Here is a 26,234-nt window from a genome sequence, read left to right as displayed (position 1 = left end):
ACAAGAAATGGGGTGTAACTAAAACAATGCAAACATAGTACTTGCATAATAACAGAACCAGGCAATTATGAAGTGGCTGAGGGCTTGCAGACACATTTTTTCTAAATCTAAGCGATGTGAATAACAAAGGCCATATTGCAGAAGTACCCAAGGGTTAAAAAATGATTTGCTCTCCTTCATGCAAATGAGAGAGTGCCTTGCATTTTACTGATGCAGGTGTGAGCCCAGAGCTAATGGACTAATGGTGTGCATGTTGAAAACGGCCCTTTCTAGAGATTTACCCCCACACCTTTTGCCTTACTCCTCCTGTTTCTCTGACGTTTTTGTTGGCTTTAGGACTCTGGGCACTTTAGCACTGCTATCTAGTACTAAAGTGCAGGTGCTCTCCATTCGCGGCTTGCGGGGATTCAAGGGGTGCGGAGGCATACGGAGAGGGAGGGGGGATTAATACATTTAAATTTCCTCTCTCCCACATCATCACTGCATACATGCACAGGCTCCCAGCCTGCCCTGCAGCCAATCCTGACTCTGCTCAAAGCAGCATCAGGATTGGCTGGGAGCGCCCTGGCTGAGCGCACCCAGGCAGACTGGGAGCCCTGTGCACATGGGTGTTTGGCTGGCCAGAGACGGCCGGCCAAACATATTTGCACAGTGAGGGGCCCTCAGTGCATGTCACCTCCGTGGCCCTGTCCCTTTCAAAGAAAAGGATAATAAACATGAAAGGTTTTGCAGCTGCCGCTGCTGGCGGGTGGGCGGGAGGGGGTTGGGGGAGCAGTTGGGGCGGGCGACACTCTTCTGCCCTTACGGAGAAGCCGCCCCTGGTGCTTTCTCCCCTAAATCATTGTATGATTGGCTTACCCCGTTTGGCATATTTGATTTACTATACATCCCTTGTAATGTGGTATATCATATACCCAGGGCCTTTAAATTAAATGTTACTAGTGGGACTGCACTGCTGATTGCAACACCCACAGAAGTAGTCTTCAAACCTGTCTCAGGCCTGCCACTACAGTGTCCATGTGTAGAGTTTACTGCCATCTTGACTTGGTATTTCAAACTACTTGCCAAGGCCTAAACTCCCCTTTCATTACACCTAAATCATCCATAAGGTAGACCCTAGGTAGCCCTATGGGCAGGATGCTGTGTAGGTAAAAGGTAGGGCATGTACCATAATATTTTGCATGTCCTATTAGTGACAAAGCCTATTTAGTTTTTCACTACTGTGAGGCTGCTCATCTCATAAGTTAATATTGGGAACTCTCATATATTTTACGTGGTAATTCGTGATCTGAAAGGAGTAGCGTTGCCATGTTTGGTTTATATGGAATGGTAGTGAAATGTCCTGCTTACTGGTAAATTTGGATTTTACATTGCTATTTTAGAAATGGCACTTTTAGAAAGTGGGCATTTCTTTGTGTTCTCTATCTGCTTTGCCACCTGACTCCAATCCACGTCTAGTGCTGAGTGACAGTTACACTTTGTGCTTACTTTCCAGACAGCCACAACACAGGAGGGGCTGGGTGTGACAGAAGAGGCATCTGCATCAATCTACATACTGATAGTCTGCATACTGAACCTCCATTTGAGGTACTTGCTTTGTTGTGTGTGCTGGCCTACCTGCCTGCAAAGCTGCTGTAGAGACTGCCACCCTCAATTAGGTCTGTTGTGCTGGCCTGCCTACTGCATCTTTTTTGCCCCCATCTAAGTATTCTCCCAGAGCTTGGTGGCCTGCCCTTTGCAAAAACAGCTTGTGGTGAGTGTTGTTTGGGAGTCCAAGTGGTGAGAGTGCTATTGTCACTTAGCACATGAGGAGCCTTTTTTTTCTCTTAACACTGGGGAAATGCTTCTGCACTTTTTACTGTCCCAAAAGTGCTGGCTTATGCGTGATGGATGCTGGAAGTGGAAGAGAAAGCGCAAGCTGATGAGCTATTTTGTTTTTCCCCCGCAATCTTGAGGCACAGCTTCCTAGAGAGGCACTCCTGGTCGGTGAGTACGACCTTGGAGATGGTGTTCTCATGTCTGTCACACCAGCTTCTCACCGCAGAAACTAGGAGGGCGTTTGTGCCCCAGCCCCCCCTGCTCTCCAGTGCACAGAGCTGCAACTAAAACGACGTGGGCAGCTGGGAGAGACAGATGCGGGTCCCCCGGTCACCTGACCTTGACCGCCATCATGGTAAAGCCAAGCAGCTACCCATGAGCTCGTGGGTAGCTGCCTGTAGGAGGCTGTCCTGGTATGTAGTAGGTAACTAAGCTACTTACACCTTATACCATGTCCAGTTATCCCTTATTAGTGAAATGTAGTCAGTGTCTAGAAGCCAGGCTGTCTAGAGGTAGCTGTAGGCAGAGCAGCCAAGGCTGAACCAGGAGACATGCAAAGCTCTTGCAATACCACTGTAGTCACATAGTACTCACACACATGAAAGACAATACTCAGAGTTACCAAAAATAAAGGTACTTTATTTTAGCGCCACTAGGCCAAAAATACTTTGGAGACTATACTCACTTAGGAGGTAAGTAAATTACACAATATATACACTCGTAACCAAAAACAGGTAAGTAAATAGTCAGAAAATAGTGCAAACAGTGAAAATCACAATAGGTTGCAATGGGCCTAGGGCAGTGTTTCCCAAACTTTTTTGACCTGTGGCTCCCTTGACCTATTGGCTGTGGGCTGCGGCTCCCCATTATGTTACTTTATTTTTCATGGGTGGGGGGGATGTATGCACGGCCTCGGGAGTACTACCATTTTTTCCACTGGAAATAATACTAAGCACTTGACTCCTTGTGCAGAGCAATAAATGATATTTGGGCTCTTTACTAGAAAGGCCTTAATCAGGCTTCACTAAGATCTGACAAAACAAAACAATGCCAACAGGGAAGATATTCATAGGATTTGGGCGCTCACAGTAAGTCCAATCAAGTAATAGTCCAATAAGTTTATGGTATGGTGCTCATGACAAGAGGATCTCCCTTAGTCCTCCCATGTTTCAAGGCAAACACACAGAAAAAGAACAGGTGTCAGAGCACTCATGATATTCCTAATTAGGAGTTATTGATGTATCCAGTCTTCTTAGTCAATCAATCACCGACTCATGTTCATCTCAGAGTCCAGATTTTATTCTCAATGTATGGAACTCTCCATAAGTATAGTACAGTACAGCCAACACGTGTTTCATCCCATGAGAAGTTAATCTCTTAAGGACTTCATCAGGGTTGTGACTTGGAGCTGCGATTTCATTGTCAATCCATTAACACCTCCAGGTCTTGACCAACTGCCCTCCATATCACGGGCTGGGTCACAACCCTGCCCGCGGCCCCTGCAATCCTTTCCGAAGATGGCGGCAGCCCGTCTAAGCACTTCCCGGGGCGGAGCAGAGCGAGAGACAGCCGCCGACGACCGGAACACCGCGCACGCGCATCGGAGAAGCTTAAGGTGCGATCCCAGAGACTACCAACACTCCCAGGATTCCGACGCCAACTCGGCGCCAACCAGGTTGGCGTCGGAATCCTGGGAGTGTTGGTAGTCTCTGGGATCGCACCTTAAGCTTCTCCGATGCGCGTGCGCGGTGTTCCGGTCGTCGGCGGCTGTCTCTCGCTCTGCTCCGCCCCGGGAAGTGCTTAGACGGGCTGCCGCCATCTTCGGAAAGGATTGCAGGGGCCGCGGGCAGGGTTGTGACCCAGCCCGTGATATGGAGGGCAGTTGGTCAAGACCTGGAGGTGTTAATGGATTGACAATGAAATCGCAGCTCCAAGTCACAACCCTGATGAAGTCCTTAAGAGATTAACTTCTCATGGGATGAAACACGTGTTGGCTGTACTGTACTATACTTATGGAGAGTTCCATACATTGAGAATAAAATCTGGACTCTGAGATGAACATGAGTCGGTGATTGATTGACTAAGAAGACTGGATACATCAATAACTCCTAATTAGGAATATCATGAGTGCTCTGACACCTGTTCTTTTTCTGTTCACTAAGATCTGAGCACGGCCTACTAATGCTGAGGGATTACTATACAGGTCTGTAAAATCTGTGCTCTCTTTATGCTCCCCACTAGTATACGTTACGTAGGCAGCTCACCAAGATTTAGGCTCCCTCCTACTGAGGCATCATATAGGTGTCGATTTGCTAACTCACTTCTACAAAATAAAACGTAAGACCTTGAAATTCATGGTGCCGAGGAGATAAGTGAAAGAGGCGGGGATCATTTGATGAGAAGAGCACCCCCATTCTCACGAGTAGAGTGAGCTGTCTCCTCTCCTTCCTCCCCTCCTACAGCAACTTGACAAATATCTGATAGACATTTGTCCGGTTTTCTTCATCGTGAGGTAATTTCATATATTACACAATAATGATTGCCATACCATACATGCCAACATTGTAGAACTGAAAGTGGGAAATTTTAAGAACAAAATCGGGCAAATGTATTTTCCTCATTGACATATTTAAGGTGAGAGCAATTTCAGACAGGAGACAGATAAAAAAAGTTAATTTTGCTTTTAAATTTGGGAGTATCTCGTCAAAATCAGGTTGGCATGTTTGCAACAAATATTATATTTGTTATCTTTGGTTCAGTGGTTTGCAAATGTCTCAATAATTTAAAAGTGGAAAATTATCACCTGAAAAACAGAGCAGATTCTAAAAAAAAATATTTAAAAGGCACCTCGTTATTTGCCCACAGAATGATTAAATTATTCAAATCAAAAGGACCTCAGAGCCCTGTAAGATGATGCATTAGTGCAGTAAGTGCAGCTGGTGCACAGGGATACTAGGGGGACTGTACCCCAAGCATGGTTATTTTTAGTAACCAACGGGGAGGAAAAGGGATTCCCATTGTCTTGTTCGCATTAGGGCTAATTACACCTTTGCTAGGCCACTGCTTTTATTTAAATTTACATTGATTGAGCCAGTGTTCTGAATTAGCACCCCAGAAAAGTGCAGCACACCAGGACTATGCGTGACAGTTCATGGCCACTAGAGGGCGCTGCAGGATTTACTAAATAGGAGACAGTGCGTATATCCACCACAAACTAGTTTTCATTATTTAGGTCCGAATCATAAAATGGAAAATCAACGGAATGCAGATTAAACAATTCTGTTTTAGTGCTCGAAATCGAGCGAGCCTTCCTAAGTGGCTATGCCCCTTGCAGGCTGCTGATACTGATCTTCCACTGATATGTATTTTTTTTATTATTGTCATTTAACTCAATGTGGAGGGCAATATATGTATGCATTGGTTCCCAAACTGTGTGCGGCGCCCCTGGCTGGTTTTGACGGCGCACAGGGGAGCCACGGCGCACAGATTGGGAACCACTGGCCTAGGGGAAACACAAACCACAAACCACATTCTAAAATAGTGGAATGCGAAATTCGGTTTCCCACCTAGGCAAGTGTAGTGTGTAGAGGTGCACTGGGAGTGTAAGAAAACACCAAAGGTAAGTTAAATACCTGACCCCAGAGCCCAGGAAAGCAGGAGTAAAACACAGCAAGTTTCCTAAAGCACACTAGAAGTCATGATAGAAGACAGTGCAAGAACCAGAAGAGACTGCAAGACACCAACAATTGATTCCTGGACCTGAAGAAGGGGACCAAGTCCAAGAAGCACTGAAGAGTCCAGGGAGAACAGGAGCCCCTGCTAACCCGGATGAAGGTGCAAAGAAGAACTACTGGTGAGAAGACAAAGTCAGTATTGCACCAAAGAAGATAGATGCATGGTCCCGGTTGGTGCAGAAGATATCCCATGCCCGATGGATGAATGCAGTCTGGTTTTCGTCAGTGGATTCAGCAAACAAGCCTTCGTAAATGCAAAGCTTGCGGTTCGTGGAAAATAGCGCTGCCCGGGCCCAGGAAGGAACAGGTCGACTCTGCTCAGAAGTGGGAGACAGAGGGGGCTCTCAGCAACGCAGAAAGTCCTCAGAAGACCAGGCAGTGCACACAGGAGTCATGCAGCATGGGGACAAAGAAGGTGCACATAGAGGCCAATGCAGCACAACACAAAGGATTACTCCCGCCGCCGGAAGACCACTCTAGGAGCTGTTCGTCGCAGGATGGACTGCTGGGGGCCTAAGCTGTGCGCTGTGCAGAAATAACTTCTTGGAAGGTCCCACACAAGCCTTGGCAACTGCAAGTCACGCAGTGCATGGGAGTGCTGTCTTGCGTGGGGAGGTAAGTTCTTACCTCTACCAAAATTGGACAGATGGACGTTGGAACTGTCAGAGTCACTTTAGTCCACCACCCGTGTTGCTGGACCCAAGCCACTGGTCGTCGCTGCAGAGAGGTGCCTGCTGAAGCAGGGAGGGACTCATCACTCCACGAGAGATTCCTTTGGTTCTTCTGGTGCAGGGTGAAGACAGGCAGTCCTCGGAGCATGCACAACCTGGAAACCGTTGCAGTTGCTGGCAGGAGCTGAAGTTACAAGACTGGAGTCTTGCAATCATCTGAATCTGTAGAAACACCCAGAGGAGAGACACAAAATAGCCCTGAGAGGGGGATTCGTCACCTAACCAGGTAAGCACCTATCAGGAGGGGTCTCTGATGTCACCTGTTGGCACTGGCCACTCAGATGCTCCCAGAGTTCCCTGACCATCCTGAAATCAAGATGGCAGAAACCAGGGACACTCTGGAGGAGCTCTGAGCACCACCCTTGGGGTGGTGATGGACAAGGGAGTGGTCACTCCCCTTTCCATTGTCCAGTTTTGTGCCAGAGCAGGGACTGGGGCTCCCTGAACCGGTGTAGACTGGATTATGCAAGGAGGGCACCCTTTGTGCCCTTCAAAGCATTTCCAGAGGCTCTGGGAGGATACCCCTCCCATGCCTGTAACACCTATTTCCAAAGGGAGCGGGTGTAACACCACTCTCCTAAAGGAAATGCATTGTTCTGCCTTTCTGGTATTGAGCTGCTCAAGCCCCAGGAGGGCAGAAGCCTGTCTGTGAGGTGGCAGCAGCTGAGGATGCAGTGAAAACCTCAGAAGGCTGGTATGGCAGTACTGGGGGTCCATAGTGGAGCCCCCATGGTGCATGGAATTGTAAAACAAATACTGGAATAAGTATTGGGGTACAATTCCCAGTTGATAGACAACTTACATGGCCATATTCGGAGTTACCATTGTGAAGCTGTACATAGGTATTGACCTATGTGCTGTGCACACTTAAAATGGCATCCCGCACTCACAAAGTCTGGGAAAATGGACCTGGATGACGTGGGGGCACCTCTGCTAGTGCAGGGGTGCCCTCACACACAGGTACTTTGCACCCAGCCTTCAGGGTCTGAAGGTCTGACATATAGGTGACTTATAAGTGACCTGGTGCAGTGAAAATGGCTGTGAAATAGTGCATGCACTATTTCACACAGGCTGCAATGGCAGTCCTGTAGAAGCCTTTTTATGGGCTCCTTATGGTTGGCAAAAGAAATGCTGTAGCCCATAAGGATCCTTGGAACCCCAATGCCCTGAGTACCTATGTACCATATACTAGAGACTTATAACGGGGGTCCAGTATACCAGTTTGGGATGAAATACTGGGTTACCAGTATGTAAGGACAAATTTGGAACAAGAGAGAGCATAAGCACTGGAGTTCTGGTTTGCAGGACTTCAGTGACACAGTTGAGCACACTAACAAAAACAGTGAAACAGACTGACAAGTATGCCACAAATGATAAGCACTGGGGTCCTGACTAGCAGGATCCCGATAACAGAGTCAAAACACACTGACAAACAGGTCAAAAATGGGGTAACCATGCTAGAAAGAGGCTACTTTCTCACACTGCTGTCGCCAGTCAAGCATGTGAGGGACCCAGTGAGGTTGCCCTCTGAGACTACAGTGTGTGTGTAGTCCCTCGTTGCCCCCCATTGGGCCGTACCTGGTGGGGACACTAGGACTTGCGGTAGCAGCTCCAGGGTGAGACCTCGACAGAGGCCCCAGGGAGTTACTAATAAACTTGTAGGATTTCACAAAGCCTAATTACCCTAATATATCTATAAGGAGCCCAGTCCTCCTTTACCATACAGGGAATCCCTAATTACTATACAACGTGTGGTAGGAGGGCAGATATACTGTCCCCTATGCTCTTATAGTGATTTGTTGTGATTTATGTACTGCTAGTGATATTTGGTGATTTATGTGTCTGCTCCCAATCTACTGCTGCATTTCATGTACTGATGCCCTAATATATGCAGTTCTGATTCATGCATAGTAAGGACAACAAATGCTATTTTAGTACTTGCATGATAAGCACATAGTTTGTGATTTATGTCATGTATGACCTCTGATATGCCTATTTACTATATGAGAAGTCTATTTTTATATAATCCTGTGTCGAGTCTCTTTTGTGGTGTAGTCATTGTGTGTCTGGTGTAAGTGTGTTGCGCAAGCACTTTACACATTGCCTTTGGGGATAAGCCTAACTGCTATGTGCCAAGCTACCAGAGGGTGAGCACATGTTATCTTTGGTGTGTAACTTACTTGCCCTGACTAGAACGGTGAATATGGTGCAGACCTAAGCCAACCAGAAACCCCATTTCTAACAGTGCACCTAAGACGTGGTGCAGTTAGTGTGCTTCCAAAAATATCTTTTGTGAATGAATACGAGGTTCCAGGACCCCCTGCAGGTGAGGTAACTAATTACTGCACCTGCCTGCAGGAAAGTCTGACCTCCCTCTTTAAATTCATCCTTTTCACCCTCTGAAGTGACAGAAAAGGCATTGTTCAGTCTTTCACTGCAGCTTAGTCTCCAGCATAGGTGAGTTTGCATCTTCACTTGAGGCAGCACATTTTTTTACACAAAAGGGTACAATGTCTGGTTCTGCACCTGGTGCACCCCCTAATGATGCACCACCGCTGATTCTGGGACAAGATACCTGATACATAATCCCGCCCAGGAGTTACCATTACACATTTCAATGCCAGCACGCTAGCACGCCTGTATGCCAGTGCCCTGCGGGAGGCGGAGTCACAGATTTTCAGAGCTCGCCGGGCCACTGAATTATGGTGGACACGCAAATTGCGGAGTGCGGACCCCCGCGTGAGGGGGCCATCCACTTCCATATCTGCAGGGGCGTCTTGGCCTCCCAGCCCCCGGGAGACTCTCTGGTCTTCTCCTTTGCCCCGGCCCTTGTTGGAGCAGCCGCGTCAGGGGCGGACGCTACAGCCGTGCAACTGAGCCGAGCTGCTGTGGTGCTCTGGTGGCGATTGGCAGGGCTGGGGTGGCCGAACCTCCTGCCTGCTCCCCCGCCTTTCCCATGGACCTCCGGCCCCTCGGCCATCCGGTGGCCGGCTTGCCTCAGGTTCTCCCTGGTCCCTGGAGCCCGGCTCCTATTTGTCCCCCAAGGCCCCCTAGATGGTCATAGCTGTTGTTGGCCCCGGCCCTAGGTGGCCCTCGGTAGGCCCTGGTGGGGCCGTGTGAGGACCTTTTTTGTCGGGTCAGCCATTCCACGACAGACGGCCCCTGGTGGGGCGGCATGAGAGAATTTCCGGACCTGTGCCCATACAGATCCTCCTAGTACCGCCCAGGACTGGAGTTACACAGGAGACAGCGGCCTAAGGCAAGTGTCCAGCATCCTGCAAGCAGGGCTAAGCGAAGGTGTTGGGGAGCGAACAAACTGAAGCTTAGACTGCAAGCAACCAGTTTCTGACAGAGACGGATGGTGTTAGGCCAGTGTGGGTTGTCTGCACCGTGTTGCCTTGCTTCTTCCTGCCTTCTCTTGCCCTTCCCTCTCGATTCAACTCAACAGGTCTCCACTACTCCTTCATTTCAAGCTTGCAAGCTTTCAAGTGGAGCACAGATATCCCATAAGAGCCGCAAAACCTCCACTTAAGAACATACTTACGCTGAGTTACATTACTTCCTGCCCTGAGCTTCCCCAGATTTAAAGGAAGGACTTTTGGTACTTGTCTCACCATGAGGTCTGGTGAAGTAAGGAAGGAGCACCTCAATCCTCAAAGGCATGAGAAATGCCTCCGCGGTGACGACGTGGGCACTGTCACCCCGCATTCACCATCAGCCCCCGAAAAGTGGATCGATCCTCTTTTGCCTACTGTAATTACAGCGGCCCCTTCCCCATTGGCTGCTGATCTGCCCAATTCAGCAACTTTGAAGCCTCAACTCTCCGTTGTTCATACGCCATATCCATGCTCCTCGAAACTCCGTGAGTCTTCTCTTCTGGCATACTTTAAGAAAAAAACAAAGCTGGTACTTTTGGCAAACAGTGGAGAGATTGAGCCGGCGCCCTTGCTGGGGTGTCCCCACGGAGTCTGCAGTCAGCGATGCTCTACCCATGGCTTGTGGTTATTCGACAACAGCGGCACTAGTTCATTGTACAGATTTATCCGCTCTTCCCCAGCTAGCATCTCAGGATGAAGTAAGCCATTCAGGGCCAGCTGGTCGCACCCTTGTCAAAACACGAACTTTCACCAATCACTATTTCCAACAATCATTCCTTCGATGTTGGAGAGTGGGTAACTTATCTAGCTGCCTTTCCAGCTGGTCTCCACCGGCAGGACGGGCTGGCTGTGAGCTGCCAGAATTCCCCACAGGATCACAGCATTCCCCGCTATCCAGTCCCTCAGCAGCACAATGGACCCGTAGTCCAACCGGCAGTATTCATCCAATGTTACCAACAAGGTCTTCCAGTGGGGCTGGTGATTCCAGCTCTCAAACTGAGTTCATCAAGGGTGAGCTCAACGACCAATCGCTCCTTGACCTTTCCTGTCTTCAATCTGATTCGTTGGAAGGTGCTGACAGGGAATCCAACCCTGTGCCCTCCTCTATAATCACGATAACTGGCTCTGTCTGGCCACAGCTTTTGCAAAATCTCCAGTCCACTGTGCTGGCTGTGAACTATCACTCTGATAAGCTGGACGTTCAAGTCGTCTCTTATATAGCTGGTATTGACCAAAAAATAGAAAACCTTAACCAGCTAATGACTAGAGCCTAGACAAGTTTTAACTTTGTGCAACCAACATGCTGCTGCTCGCCAATTATTTAAAGCCTTTCATCCCTGCCTACTTTTTTAAGGTCGGTTCTATGTGAAATCAAGAGGCTAGCTTCAGCTCCTGCACTCCCGGTGCCCTTGCCGAATTCAAGCTCCCACTCTGATTTGGCTCGGGAACTTATTAAACCAAAAAAATTAGACGATTACTTCTTTCCAGTCAAGAGTGCAACCTCTATCAACCCCTCTCAGCTGGCTGCCAATGGAGTCTCAGAGCATGTCATTTTGGCCAGTTGTGTTCCCAAGACCTCTCCTCTGCTTGAACTTGAGTCCATGGTGCCTGCCTCCTCCCATTCCCCCTGCATCCTTGCACAACCTGATTTAACACATCGAACGCCTTTAGTAGCTGATTCTGTAGTCCAACATCCGCTGAGCAAGAGGGATAAAAAAAGACTCCGCAAACAAAGGAACAAAAGGCAGAGCCAACCCTCTCAAGGATCTCACTAATGCTCAACTGTCAGTTCGTCCTGAGGCGCAGCAGCTCTTGCAGTTGCAGGTGGTCCCCAGGGCGACATCACCGCCCAATCCCTTGATGACCTCACTGGCTGTCCTCTCCATCCCCCGACTGAGCTTGCTAAGGACCCTTCGGCTGGTATTACTGTGCAGGAAATTGAATTCCTCTCCAAGGACCCTCTGATCTTGGCTGAGGAAGGTAACTCAGGCAGTGTATCGGACTCATTAGCTCCACACGGGGTGGTGGAGTGCCTGCCCGCTCCACAACCACATTGTTTCAATCTAAAACTGTTTATGGAAATATCCATGGTGATGTTCTGGTTCCTGGTTCTCCCAATTCCCTCAAGCTGCCTTCTGATGACAAAAGAAGTCTTCCTGTAATTTTGCCATCAAGCTTCCGGTCCGTTCTTGCTGATATTCCTGCCTTGGGGAGCCTTGTGAGCTCATTCAATGCAGCAGAACAGTTACTGCCTTCATTCCCCCCACGTCCCTCAACGGCCCCACCGGAGTGCATAACCTTCAAACTTGTGTTCATCCCAGAATATTGCTCCAGGGGCCCTCATGATATACTGAATAGAGGGAACATTTTAAGACTTTTTAATTCCATCTCGGATCTTAATAACATCGGTTCTAAGGACATTGCGTCTAATGAATTTTTGGACTCAAGGGGGTCTTGCTCAAGGGAATCCACTCTGGTTTCGCTATTTTCTGCCTCAATAGCTCAGTCTATTTCATCTAAGAGAGACCTATTTCACTCGTGGAGTATTACAATTATTCCCTATAAGGAGTCTGGTTATCCCGCATTACTATTAGAATCCCAGTGTTAAATGGCTCCCACAGTACTGAAGCCCTTTTCAATTTTGAAAAGTGCTCGAGGTGGCACTTCTGCTTTCAATGGCACCTCTCATACCGGTTCTGGTTCCCAGGGGGCTACCCTAAATCCTTTTGCGTGGGCATCCCTATTGACCCCTACAGGTGGTTGGTCCTGTGTCAACACCCGGATGTCTGTCCCTGTGCTCATGGAACATCCACGGGGTTGTGCACAAGTTCGCTTTGGCTGATCTCCTAGCATTTCTGAACAGGTACGATGCAATCACCCTTCAGGAAACATGGGCTGAGAACAGCTGTCTGGGTATTCAGAAATATGGAACATAGAATGAGCAAGAATGGCCGTGACAACGGAGGATTGGCCACCTATGTAACTGTCAAACTAAATGGAAGCATTTTGCCACTGGTCTGGGATGATAACTGGATCCAGGGAATTGTTATCAGGAATGGGACTGCGCAGCAAACTCTCATAGTAATTAACAATTACATTGCTCCTGCAACAAAGGCAAAAATGGGCAGGTTGTGTTGATTGATGCAGATTGTGGGCGACTTAGTTGGGGAATATCCATGTGCCAATTATCTCATAACTGGTGACTTTAACATGAACTTGTTTCAGGACACAATGGAGGCTATTGACGGTCCTGATCTCTGTAATCGACAGTTAATTCCCGAACAATTGAGGCCTTAGGGTTGTCTGCTTGCCCGTTGGGAGAGTACACAGTAATGCACCTCAACAGCATGGGCTTTAAAGTTCTGAACAGCCGTTTATGCAATGATGCTCCCCCCGGGTGGACAAGATCAGATGGTGGATCCCACTCCTATCTAGACTATACCATTTGCAATATTGAACTGTTTCCCTTCATCGAAAGGTTTTTGATTTCTTCCAGGAGCAAGAGTGACCATTGTCCACAAATTGTATCCATCAAATCTAGATTTCCTTTGTATGATGTTATGTGGGCAGTGGGTGGTGGTGTCTGCTCCAAGTCACTAAAGCGCAAAAAATTGAATCCTATTGGTGGCATAGTATTGACTGAAGTTATTAACTTCTTTGACTCTGAGGGATCGGGTTGCGTGTCCCCAATTAAGCTATGGGTTAAACTTTGTTGCCTTCTATGGTCAAGGTTTCATCAAGCTGCGTGCAATTGTGCCTCACCCGGTCTTTTGTCATCTCTAGGAAAACCAGGAACCTAAAGAAAGTGCGCAACAGACTAGCAAGGGTAATTAGGAAAAGCTCTGATTCTGAGTGTCTATTTATTAAATACAAACAACTGAAGAAAGATTACAGGAAGGCTGTTTACGATGACCATCAGACCTATCTTAATCAGTTTTGGGCTAAACTTTTAAGTGCAAGTAACGATCCAAATTCTAAGACATTTTGGTCCCTTATCAATAATCTAAATAGCAATCGAAGGGGCACTGGCATTGTCAATATTTCAGAAGGAGTTTGGACGTCTTACCTGACTACCCACTTTTCCGCAAGCGAACAGGATGGGAAACTGTTGGATGAGGGGGCTTATAGCCGTACTCCTGCTTTGTCTAAGACGTGTCCCTTGTTTATTGGGTCTTCAACTCCCTCATAGGGAGTGAAGAAGTCCTTTCAACTATGTCTCCCTCATATCATCTTGAGGGCTAAGCAATCTGGAGCCCCCTGTTCCAACGGTCTTCCACAGGCACTGTTCAAACAGGATCCCCTCTTCTGGCCCAATCATCTTGCCCATCTGTTTGAGCACTGCCTCCTGACTTCAATAATTCCTGAGTCCTGGCATGGTGTCATCCTTCATCCTCTACATAAAAGTGGTTCAAGGTCAGCCAATTTTAGGTTGATAGCCCTGCTTGACAACGAGGCCAATTTCTATGCTAGTCTTGTGTTGCAAGATCTTCGTGCCTGGGCAGATTCAAAGGCTTTAATTCCTATGCTCCAAACAGGGTTTTCTACTGGCTCTGGCTCTTCTACAAATTTATTAGCACTTACTATTCTGATCGACTGGGCAGTTCTGTCAGGCTTGACGTTGAATTGTTGTTTTGTTGATTTCAAGGCGGCATTCGACCGGATCCCCCGGAGTGCCCTGTGGGCTTAACTCCAAAACTGGGGAATCCCTCCAGTGCTCCTGGGAGCCATTATAGAACGCCACACGAATACATGCTCAATGATGGGTTCTCTCTTTCTAGAAAAATTCCTACCACTCGTGGTGAGAAACAGGGCTGTGTGCTTGCTCCCCTTCTTTTTAATCTGTTCATCGCAGACATGTCAATGTCTCTTGATGCTGTTAATTCTCATCCCCTTAAGATTGGTGGCCTTAGGCTCAGCCATCTGCTTCACGCCGATAATCTTGCATTATTCAGTTACACTACGGTTGGCCTTCAACGGCTGCTTAACCATCTGGCATCTTATACTTCCGTGAATCAACAGGAAGTTAATCTGCTTAAAACCAAAGTGGTCTCCTTTGGAAGGAAAAAACATTCAGGCTCTAGTTGGTATTTTAACTCGTATATATGACTTGTTTCTGATCAGTCTTATAAATATTTAGGGGTGCACTTGGATTCCAGAGGCAATTTTGTTAAACACAAGAAGCAGATTGAATTCAAAGCTGTGGCATTGCAGGTTGCCTTCTCTAAATAATCCAAAGTTTTAAAGCGTCCGACCCTTCTTTCCCTAATGGAAGTTATGAAAGCAAAGATTATCCCTTCACTGGCCTATGGTCAAGAAATGTTGTTGGGCAAAGGCTCTTGCCTATTAAATAGGTTGGTCAATAAAATCTACAAGAAAGTCTTCCATGTTTCGCACCTAGCTTCAGCCTCACAGGTACAGTTGGAATTTGGGCTTCAGGGTCTGGTGGCAGTTGGTGCCGGTGCTTTTTTGAAGCTCTGTCATAAGCTGCGTTGGGCCACGGATGGTCGCTTGGAGGCAGTCTTGTGTTAAGAAATCAGTGAGACAAAATCAAAGGGATCTTACTTCCATTTTTTGGTTGAATGCAAATGGCGACTGGGGGCCGACGATCTTTGGGCAAGTAACCCCCCCCATTCCTCCTTTTTATCATCTTCTTTTTCTTTCACCTTCTATTTCCTTTCCTATATAAAAAAAACTCTCAAAATGTGCGGCTGTTCCTTTTTTGCAATTATTTAATATTTGTTAAAGTATACAATGATTAACAATATTGTTAACTGTGATTCCCGAATGCAAATTTTTGTACAAAAAAAGACTTGGTTGCCATGTTTGTGATGGACTTAATGTCTACCATGCAGTGTTTTCTGAGGTCCTACTATGTAGGTTACTTTGGCTAGTACAATCTGGTGCTTCACAAAAATGCCTAATTCTTTTTTCTGCTTTGCAGATTCTGTAATCAGCACTGCCATACAGGGCGGTAAAGAGATGGAACAGTACGAATAAGGAGAAGCAAGCTAAGTGACAACCACAAATCGCGATTGCCTTAATCCCAGCATTTTCTCCTCAAAAATGGGACTCACCATCTGTAAGATAAGGAGCAAGTGTCTGTAAGTACCAAAAATAATGAAGGGGGAAGTGAACAATCTAGCAGAAAGCTAAACAGTAACTTGAAGCCTGATATGGACTGTGGTTATTTCATCATGGCAACAAGTTATTTTACTCCTTCATCCTGATGGAGTAACTGCACTCTCAATTTAGACATGTCTGCTGTCTCAGAGGATATCTCTTACATTGGCAGGAACCAAGGACATGGTGTGTCTGTATGTGCACTGAAAGGGTGCTCCCTGGCTCCGTCAACATAATGAAGCTGTAAAGCACACTTACAATTTCGTTTTTTATTTTCAAAGAGAAAATCTCAACGAGAGGATTTTCTATTTGAAATAAAAAAAAACAGTAAAAAAACCCTTGACATGGGATTTTTCTCCCATGCTGTGCGCGTCGTAGAAATACTTTTACTTTCACTTACTGCCACGTTTTGGATGGTAGCAAGTGAAAAAACACTTGCCATTTGTGAACCCACTCTAAATAGAGCAAATAGAAAGATTTTTGACTGCACTTACTCTGCTGGGCCATCAAAGGTGTATGCCAGCGCCGCAGATGGAGTAGTCTCCGCCACTGACTTACTGACCCAGGTGGAGCTTCAGTTCATTGCGGTGAAGTGCCCTTTCTGCTTCACTCTAAATCAGACCCTTGATGTGCATTCACTATGACAGCTAAGGGGGTAGTGGCATGAAATGACTTTAGTATAAAATATGCTGGCAAGTAGCACCGATAAATGCCTGCAGGACAAAAAGGTCACTGTACTCCTGAGGGTATGGGAAGACTTCACATAGCAAAACAGCACAGAATATAGACAACTATGCTTTATTTGTCTTACCATCCTGGCTGCCTGTATGACTTAAATTGAAATGTCTCTGCATGAAATAATTCAGAGAAACTGAGGGCTTTGAGTAATCAAAGCCATTTGTATGGCCTCAGGTTAAGATCTCACAACAGCCAAGTCAGATCAAAGACTCCTTAGATGTATGCTTGCATCCTTCTTCACTAGTATAGGTTTAGCTCAAGACCTAATCAGAGGCAAGAATAAGCAACTAAAATAGGCAACTCAGTAAAAAGAATAAATATTGCAAGTTCCAAGCTGAGTTGATGAAAAAGGAAAAAAAAACACTAACAGTAACAAACTAGGGGGCGTAGCCATCTACGCATAGAGTAAATGGCAGTAAAATAGTGACTTTCCCAGACGTCCCTTGAGGTCCAATGCCAATGTGCCAGATTTGTAGAAGCAAAGTACAAGTTTCTGGATATGGCAATTTCATACTCTATGCTATTTCCCGCACAACTGGAGATAGAGACCCCTGAAGGGTCCAGATTCTTCCAGACCCCACAGTGGGTATAGGGCTGGATTTACCACCAGCCCGAGGCTGGAACCAGAGAAACCCATATGAAACGCCAGTCATGCCTCCGGAATCAGAGGCCCTCAATAAATACAATGGCCCAACTAGAACTGAGGCACAACAGGAGCGGTGGAGGTGGTGGTGTCTCTGAGTTGCTTGGATCCAGGCCTTTGTCTCCACACTTTGATGCTGACAGTGGGAATTCGGACTCAGACAAGGGACTATGGCCCTCATTACAACTTTGGCGGGCGGCAACCGCCACCCGCCAAGTTGTAACCGCCGTGCGGCCGCCAATGCAGCCGCACTCCTGCGGTGGCCATTATGACATCCCCGCTGGGCCAGCGGGCGGAAGCTGAGTTTCTGCCCGTCGGCCCAGCGGGGATGTCGGGCGCAACATGGGAGCTGGCTCGAAATGGAGCCGGCGGTGTTGCGGCCGTGAGACGGGTGCAGTTGCACCCGTCGCGCTTTTCACTGTCTGCTGTGCATACAGTGAAAAGCTTTATGGGGCTGTGCCAGGGGGCCCCTGCACTGCCCATGCCAAAGGCATGGGCCCCACAACTCCCCTTTCCGCCAGCCTTTCCATGGCGGTTCCTACCGACATGAAAAGGTTTAAATCCGGTGGGACCAACGTGGTGGAAAACCGCCAGTCCCGGCGGTGTGACCACGGTGCTTCCACCGTGGTCGTAATATGCAAGTTTGCACCGCCAGCCTGTTGGCGGTGCAACCTCCAAAACAGCCCTGGCGGTCTTTGACCGCCAGGGTTGTAATGAGGGCCTATATGTTTCTGATTAAGGGAACACCATTTTACCTGATATGATCCTTAAAATGGCAGATGAATAGATGCAGAGTAACATGGTTCTCTACATGTACGGTTACACCTGAGCTGACGGTGATAACTGATGACTCCTTTTGCATTGCTATTAAGTTATTGTAATGCTCTCTAAGGTGAATGTAATTGAATTGCATTATGATCGGTTAGTGGATGGATGCCTTTGCTGCTGGGCCTGATTTTAGCTGTCTGTTCCTCCCCAGAGATTCACAGATATTTCAATGGATTTTAAATTCTAAGCCAACTTTTGGATGGAAGGGATTTTACTTCTTGTCCCCTGAACAGGGAGTTGTGGTTTCTTTAGCCTAAATGTTGTTGTTATTCTTTAAAAAGGCCCACCAAATCGGAAGCCTGTTGCTATTAAAGCCTTCTGGTACTCCAGTGAAGGGTCTGTCTTTGATGGCTTGAGGAAGTCGGACAGGCCCACAAGTTTTACTCTACCATGATAAATCTTATGCCTTGTAAACTAATCTCCTGGAACATCAGAGGTATGCATACGATGTCAACATGCTACCAAGTATTCTCCCATTTAAAGAGACCGGGGGTCCCCATCGCTGTGCTTCAAGAAACACACTTGACAGCCAAGGAAGGAGTCGTATTTCAGCATAGATGGAGGGGCAGGTCTTTTATACCAAATCTTCAGCATTTGTTGGAGGGGTATTGATATGGATTAGATCAGGAGTTCTCTTACAACATACCAGGTCTGACCCGGAGGGCAGATACGTGGAAGTGGCCAGTAGGCTCAATGGGAGGGATGTTAACATTATCAATTAGTATGGCCCCCAACACAGACCAGAGTACCACTTGACAAGATTTCCCACCCCATTGGCTCCCTTCTTAACCCAGTATACCATTACTGGGATTTTAAATGTGTGGCAGACCCCATTTTAGACCGCTCGCACCACCCACTGCGTGAATCCCGCATCCTTCCTATGGCCTGTGCATTCACAGACTGGCAAATGGGGTGGGGCTTTGTGGACTCCTGGAGGCACAGCAATCCCCAGTCCCAGGAATATTCCTTCTTTTCCATCATGCATGATCTGCACACAGGACTTGGGACTTCTGTGCTCATCTGTCGTTCATGGGCAAATACACAACATAGAACACCTCACCTGCACTATCTCAGACCACAACCCGGTCCTATTGCATTTGAGCAGGCCAACCCTAAAATCCCCACCTGGAGGTTGAAACCCTAATCGCTTGACAACCAATTGTTTAATGCGATGATTAGGGAGAAAATATGTGTCTTTTTTATCAATAATACTGGAACTGCTTCACCTCTACAGGTGGAGTGGGACACATTCAATTCTACACTCTAGGGCTATTGCATAACCAAATCTTTGGACGTCTGGAGGACACTTCATTTGGCAGATCACTGAGGCGGAAAAGACACTTAGAGAAGTAGAACTAAAATGACCTGGGCACCCAAATTTACACCATTTGTTGCTGGCAGCCAAAGAAAAAGTCAGACACTGAGCGACTACAATGCTTTGAATTTAGGGCCTACATGGAGAGAGCACATGCAGAATGCAACTGGTCTAGTTCTTAGCCTGGTTAGCGAACCCCAACAGGAAGGCTCAGCCATAGTGTAGCTGACCTCGGATGTGGGTGACTGCCTCTTCCCCCAAACTGATATTAACAACTGTTTCGCACAATACTATCTTGACTTGTACAAGAGCAAACTCTCCCATAATGAGTAAAGGCTACAGGTCTTCCTCTCGACAATCCCCCTACCTCGCCTTAGTGTGACTGAGGCAGAGGAACTGGGTTCAGACATTACCTTGTAGGAAATAAAGGGACAATCAAAAGTTATGCGAGGGGGGAAACCCTAGGCTAAGAAATTGGTTGACCTTTATAAGGCCACCAAAGAGTCAAGTAGTCTCCCACAGACTACCAGAGAGGCACTAATGATAACCCTACTGAAACCTGGGAAACCTGCAACTGATTTCAAGGGCTATTGCCCACTATCAATGTTAAACATGGAGTAAAAAATACTTAGCAAAAATCTAGCCAACAGTCTACTCCCTTTAACGAAAAAACGTATACATCCTGACCAAACGGATTTCATTTCTAGAAGAAATACTGGATTGAATGTACGAAGACTGATGACATTATTAGAGGCCACCACATTAGACAAAGAAAAGGCAGCTGCCCTGGATTTGGACATTGGGAAGGCCTTTGACAGCTTAAAATAGGCCTACCTCTATGGGGTCATGTTACATATGCAGCTTCGGCAGAGATTGTGTAGCCTGAACTCAACTGTTATATACCAAACCTACTGCCAGGGTTCGCACAGGGCAGACCATCTCAGACAACTACATCATAGAGTGTTGGATGCGCCAGGAGTGTCCCTTTTCACCCCTGCTCTTTATAATAGCTATGGAAACCTTTGCGAGCCTAGCTATGATAGTGATTCACTATAGGGGACTACAGATAGGCACCACAACTCAGGCAACAGCATTGTATGAGACAATTGTCTGCTTTTTGTGAATGATATGGGGAGTGACCCACATGGACCCAGGGGCTATGGTAGAAGACTTCGGCTCCTTATCAGGGTTTAAGGCGAATTGGCAAAAAAAAACGGACTATTCCCCACCAAGATGGGTGTCGTCACTCCTGAGGGTCTGGGAAGCCTCCGCTGGGAACCCACTGCTTATCTACCTTGGGGTTAAGTTTTTTCATGCTCAAATTGACCTATTTGATGGGAATCTGGGCCTTGGGGAGCTTAAAGTCACATATTGACTTTTGGAGATCTCTACCACTATCTTTGGCAAGCAGAGTGGTGCTACTGAAGTTGGTGGTGCTTCTTCGTTTCTATACTTCTAAGGAACACTCCTTATATGTGTCCCTGGGTGGTTCTTTAAAGACTCGAACACCCTGATTATAGATTTCCCTTGGGACAGAAGCTGCAGATGTGTAGCCCTGTCCACTTTGCAGCACCCAGCCCCACAGGGAGGCTTGGTAGTCCCAGGCTTTGAGTCCTATTACTTGTTGACCCCATTCAAAGTAATGGTTGGCAGGCAGGCAAACTCCAGGAAAGGAGATGGGCCCCTTTGTTCTGCACTTAGGTGAATTGTTTAGGACCTACTGGGAGTAGGTCACCCCTTGCCGGATGAAACAAGGGAGTTTATTGTTATCCAGTAGTGCTGAGCCCGAAGCCTGTGGAAGACATACAAGCTGATCCCATTTTTGCCAGACTTACCACTTAAAATGCTCAAAGCACTACCACATGGGGCCATTGGGAGGGTCTTGATGAGTGTGAGGTGTCAGGATGGGGGACCTATTCTGTGAGTCACAACTCCTTCCATTTGATGAGTTTGATACAGAATTTGACTTACCACAAGGCAACTTTCTGCTCCATCAGGTGGTAACGGTGATCCTTCGCCAGGATTGGAGATTGGGTTACACAGAACTGAAATCTCACCACTGCTGTTGATATTTGGTGTTTAAATAGGACACTACAAAAGAACACACTTCAATCGCTTGAGGACCTGAGAATACGATGGGAAGAGGACCCTGGGATCCCTATTACAGAAGATGCCTGAGAGAATATCCTAGACTGAATTCCCAAGATCTCCAGAAATGCGAGGTTTAAGTTGATCAGTTTTTATCTACACAGGGCATATCTCACCCAAGGACATATTAACAAATATTTTGGGGTAATGGACGCCTCCTGTCCTAGATGCAGTGAGTTGGGCACTAAATTTCCGCACATGACCTGCTCTTGTCCCCACCTGCCCTCATACTGGGAGGAGGTCACACAGACGATTGCTTATGTAGTAGACCGAGAGGTTCCCACTACTCCGGGCCATTGCCTACTCCACTGGTTCCCCCACACCTCTAAAACGAAGGTGACTAGTAAGTACCAGGATTTGGTGTTGATCTTAGCTAAAAGAGAGATCATGTGCCATTGGAAGGACCCAACAGGACCCCGTACATCTACATGGTGTAGAGAGTTGGAGAAATGGGTGGACTATGAGGGGGCTGGGATGCTACGAGATGCACAGTGAGGTATAGGGACACTGGAGACTGTTCATGTATCGGAGGCACTGATTGACAGCTTAAAACACCCAGATCTGCCCTCACAGGAGACCTCGCTCAAGGCCTCACCTGCTCAAGCGCATTTACGTTAGGGTTTTGATTGATAACACCCCCCCAATCCCCTGGCCTACTCCTTCAGATACCTAACAAAGCAAACAGGGATGCCCCCCGGGTCCAAAATACCTGACCTACCGCTAGGCCCCAAGCCAACAGGCCTACAATCCAGCAATTGGAAATATTCTTTTAGTCTGAAGCATTCCAACTCAGAGGAGGGTAGGACTGGAAGGGGAAGGGGACTTAAGAGGGTCTGTAGCATTAACTGTAGCTCCATTAGAAACAATGCAACTAACATGATATTCTATCCATTTATATTAAATGAAAGGACAAGCCATGTTATTACTGTTTTGTCTTATGCTTTTATTATGTTCAAATTAAATAAAATCTATTTACAAAAAAAACAGTAACAAACAAATTAAATACACATGTTAAATGGATAGTAGAGAAATAATTCATTTAAGACTTTCAGTGAATGCTACTGAGAGCAAATGTTAACACAGACTCATTTTTAATTTAATTTCAGCCAAATGGAAAAAGTTCAAATAAAAACGTGACTAAGTGGATTATTTACAGTACTGTGGACAGCCTGGCACGTGTGACTTCTCATCACAGACCTTGGTTATGGCCTCCTAGTTCAGAATAGCACACCATAATTACAATGCCTACCATGACAGTGGGCATCATTTCACCAAAGGTGGCACAGCTAGTATGAAGAAGGAGCGTCAGGCAGCACTGCGATCTTGGGCAGACCACCATCTTTGGCACCCCCCTTGGCATTTTTGTTTTTGTTCTGAAGAACCAAAACCCTCAAAATGGGAATTTATTTCTGCAGAAAAAGGACCCTGACTTTCAAGGAGTTTTCCTTGTGCTTTATGTTTTTCCCTAACGTTGTCTAGCATTTTTCACAGAGAGAATCTACTTTACGAGCCCTACCCTAAATAGGACAGAGCTTTTGAAGCAGTAAAGCCAGTGGCCTCCAGAGACCTCCAGTGAATTGACTGACTCCTATAATTGACTGTCATCAGAGTCAGCTGAGGCTCTACAGTCAATCAGTCAGCAGTTCTCAAACCTCTAGGTGGGGCATGGAGCAATGGGTTTCACATGGTGTGAAACCTGCTGATTTACAGCAAACTCTAAGTAGCCTCCTAAGTATCTCTACATAATATTTCCAGTAGGGCCTTCTAGAATGGGCTGTGATTGGAGTTTGCATGCAATCAGATAGGGACAAGTCCCAAAGAACAAAGTTATCTTCAAATGTAGTTTCTTAACCGCATTAAACAATCATTGCTTAAGCCTGAAGGGTCCCACTTCTTCATGTAGAGACTGGTTCATGGCCTTTAATTGGCTGTCTGTGCTATTACTGAGAAGAAACTAACAGATATAAAAGCTACAGCTCCCTCTTGAGGACAGGTGCTTCATGTGAGATCAGAGGATCAAATCATTACTCAAAGCGTTGGTGTGGTTCTTTTTCCAGTGAAGGGAAGTGGGATGGACCTCCCCTAAATTTGACGGTAGTTTTGGGGAAGGGGTTTCTCCATCAAGAGAAATATTTTCCCTGTACAGAGAAAAAGTGTGGATTTGCACAGGGGATCCTATCCTCTCTGTGCGGCATTCTGTGCTTTTTAGAACTTCACACATATGTGAAATCCTCCAGGAAATGCCACATGGACATCCCAGGAGCATCTATGTATCCCTGCACTGGCACAGCTTTCCATGCAAACTCTTGGGAATATTTTGAATTTCAGGAAGGTGAGTTCACTTAAGCTCAGTACCCTGAGAACCTGTGTGAGCAATTGTGGCCCTCCTTATGACATTGGTGGTAAATTCAGAATTCCGCTGTGGTGACTGCCACCAACATACCGGAGGGATACATCTGTCTCCAGATTATGACATACACACAAAAGCGACAGAAAACAGCCACAACCACAAATCTGCCAGATCCACTGAACATGATAAACTGATGGAACTACCACCCATACCGTTATGTCACCAAAACAACTCCCTACAAATAATGACCCATGAATCACCACAGCAGACATTCAACGATGGTAAACCATTGGCTGTGAACACTGCCGCGGAAGATATGGCCACCCAAAAACAAATCAAGACAACATTGGCCAGAACAAAAACCCACACATGACACGAATACACACACCCCACACACCCACCAACAGCACTATAAAACACACACCCACAAACCTCTGCAAACAAGACAAGACAGCTACACTTTGCGAGGACAATCTAAAAGAGAACTGCACACACATCACAACTGCCAGTTCAGCCAACACGCACACCCCACCACATCACACATCACTCCTGCATAACCTACATACACCACACAACACCCATGTCCCCACAAAGGCACCCCCGTTTCACTGATGAGGAGTTGTAGGTCATGGTTGAGGAAATAGTCAGGGTAGAGCCACAGCTGTAAGGAGCACAGATATAGCAGATATCTATTGCCAGGAAGATGGAGCTATGGAGGAGCATCATGGAAAGGGCAAATGCTGTGGGACTACATCCATGCACAAGGGATGACATAAGGAAGGGGTGGAATGATCTACAGGGGAAGATACGTTCCACTGCAGCAAGACACCAGCTCGCTATCCAGAGGACTGGCCATGGACCCCTACCTCTCCCCCCACAGATGACAGCTTGGGAGGAGCAAGTCTTGGCAGTCCTGCACCCTGAGGGAGTCACTGGAGTTGCCGGTGGACTGGACACTAGTGAGTCAACATTTACTACCTATCACCCCCCCCCATACATGCATGCCACCATGACCACTCACCCTGACACCCATCACCTCACTCCATCCAAATCAGTGCACCACCACAATTACCAAAATGAAATATCAAGCCCTGCATGCCATACCCACTGCATGCACATCCCATCCAGCCCTGCATGTACACCCCCCAACAATGCATGCACAGCATCGAGAACTAACAATCCCACAATCCATCACCATACACAAACAAAGGTGGCAGGGCAGCAGCAATAATATTGGGGAAGCTGGGGATGCAGAAAATGTCACGGACGTGTAGCATACTACACCACTTACATCCCCACAGGTGCCCCAGCCAATCTCAGCAGCGAGGAGGTGCCATGGCTACTGTGTCCCCCACCAGAAGATGCCCCCAGTGATGACAGCAACTCTTGAGTTCTGGATCTGGATGAACTCCCTGGCCCATAAGGGACCACTAATCAGTTGGCTACTCCAGCCCATGCTTAGTCCACCACAGAGCCTACCCCCTCAGTATCCAACACCACAGCAGCTACCCAATGTGCCCAGACCGCTGTCCCCAGGACATGTCAATCAGCAGTGTGCCCACCTGTACAGGGACCCCAGTCCACACCTCACAAGCAAGACAATGAGGGTTCAGGGATCAGTGACAGTGGGCACACCGTTCAGAGGACACAGGCACAGGAGGACAGGGACGGTCGGAGGACAGCTGTGCACCAGGGGGAAGACAGGCCCAGGGAACCGACTGCCCAGGAGGCACTCACTAATGTCCTGGGGGCATATCAACAATCCCAGGACAAGATGGGTCAGGTGATAAACATCATGCAGGAGAACCAGCAGCTGCAGGGGGAACACCACCAGGAGATCAAGCAAGAATTGCAGGCCCTGAACACCACCAGGATCTCCATTGCAGAGACGCTAGGTAACATGGCCAACATCATGAGGGACTACACAGCACACCAGCAGGCCCCTTCCACTAGCCAGCGTACTGACCAGACCTCCACATCTGCTGCAGCTAGTGGACAGGAGACCATGCCACAGGACCGACATGCCACCAGCACCCCTCCACCTGCAGAAGGTAAACCACCCCACAAACGGTCCCTGCGACCCAGAGAGACACCAGAGACTTTTGCCAAGACAAAGACCACCGCCAGGAAATGAGGTCCTCCTGAATGCCCCCCTTATGTTCCACTGTGTCACCTTGTCCACTTTGATCTGCCATTGCTCCTCTTTCTATGGCCCCTTGGACACTGGACCTGTGCTACAAACAAACTGGCCCACTACACTGGACTATTCTGAACCAACACCCCACTCTATAGGTAATTTATAGAGCTGTAATGAACTGCATGATCCTGTGAAAATGTCCAGTAACATGTTGACCCATCCTACAAATGTGCCTCAGCAGTCTGTACCCATCACAGCAGTACACTGTTGGAACAACACCAACATCTGCAATAAG

General features: G+C 47.3%; 1 protein-coding gene across 7 annotated transcripts in view; it reads left to right on the top strand.

Moving 5' to 3' along the window:
* Positions 1-26,234, top strand: part of LOC138300566 (uncharacterized) — a 960,785-nt gene that overhangs the window by 390,024 nt on the left and 544,527 nt on the right. For 6 of the 7 annotated variants that reach the window (XM_069240117.1, XM_069240146.1, XM_069240153.1 and 3 more), the window contains one exon: positions 15,602-15,761. In XM_069240117.1, the coding sequence (XP_069096218.1) occupies positions 15,724-15,761 (38 nt within the window). In that variant the 5' untranslated portion in view covers positions 15,602-15,723. Of the gene's footprint in view, positions 1-1,495; positions 1,588-15,601; positions 15,762-26,234 lie in introns of all 7 variants that reach the window. The other variant, XM_069240136.1, reaches the window with a different exon arrangement.

The sequence above is a fragment of the Pleurodeles waltl genome, chromosome 1_2 (genome assembly GCF_031143425.1).
Source record: "Pleurodeles waltl isolate 20211129_DDA chromosome 1_2, aPleWal1.hap1.20221129, whole genome shotgun sequence".
In the NCBI taxonomy this organism is placed as follows: Eukaryota; Metazoa; Chordata; class Amphibia; order Caudata; family Salamandridae; genus Pleurodeles; species Pleurodeles waltl.
The sequence above is the reverse complement of the archived record's forward strand: the minus strand, read 5'-3'. Positions and strand labels throughout refer to the sequence as shown.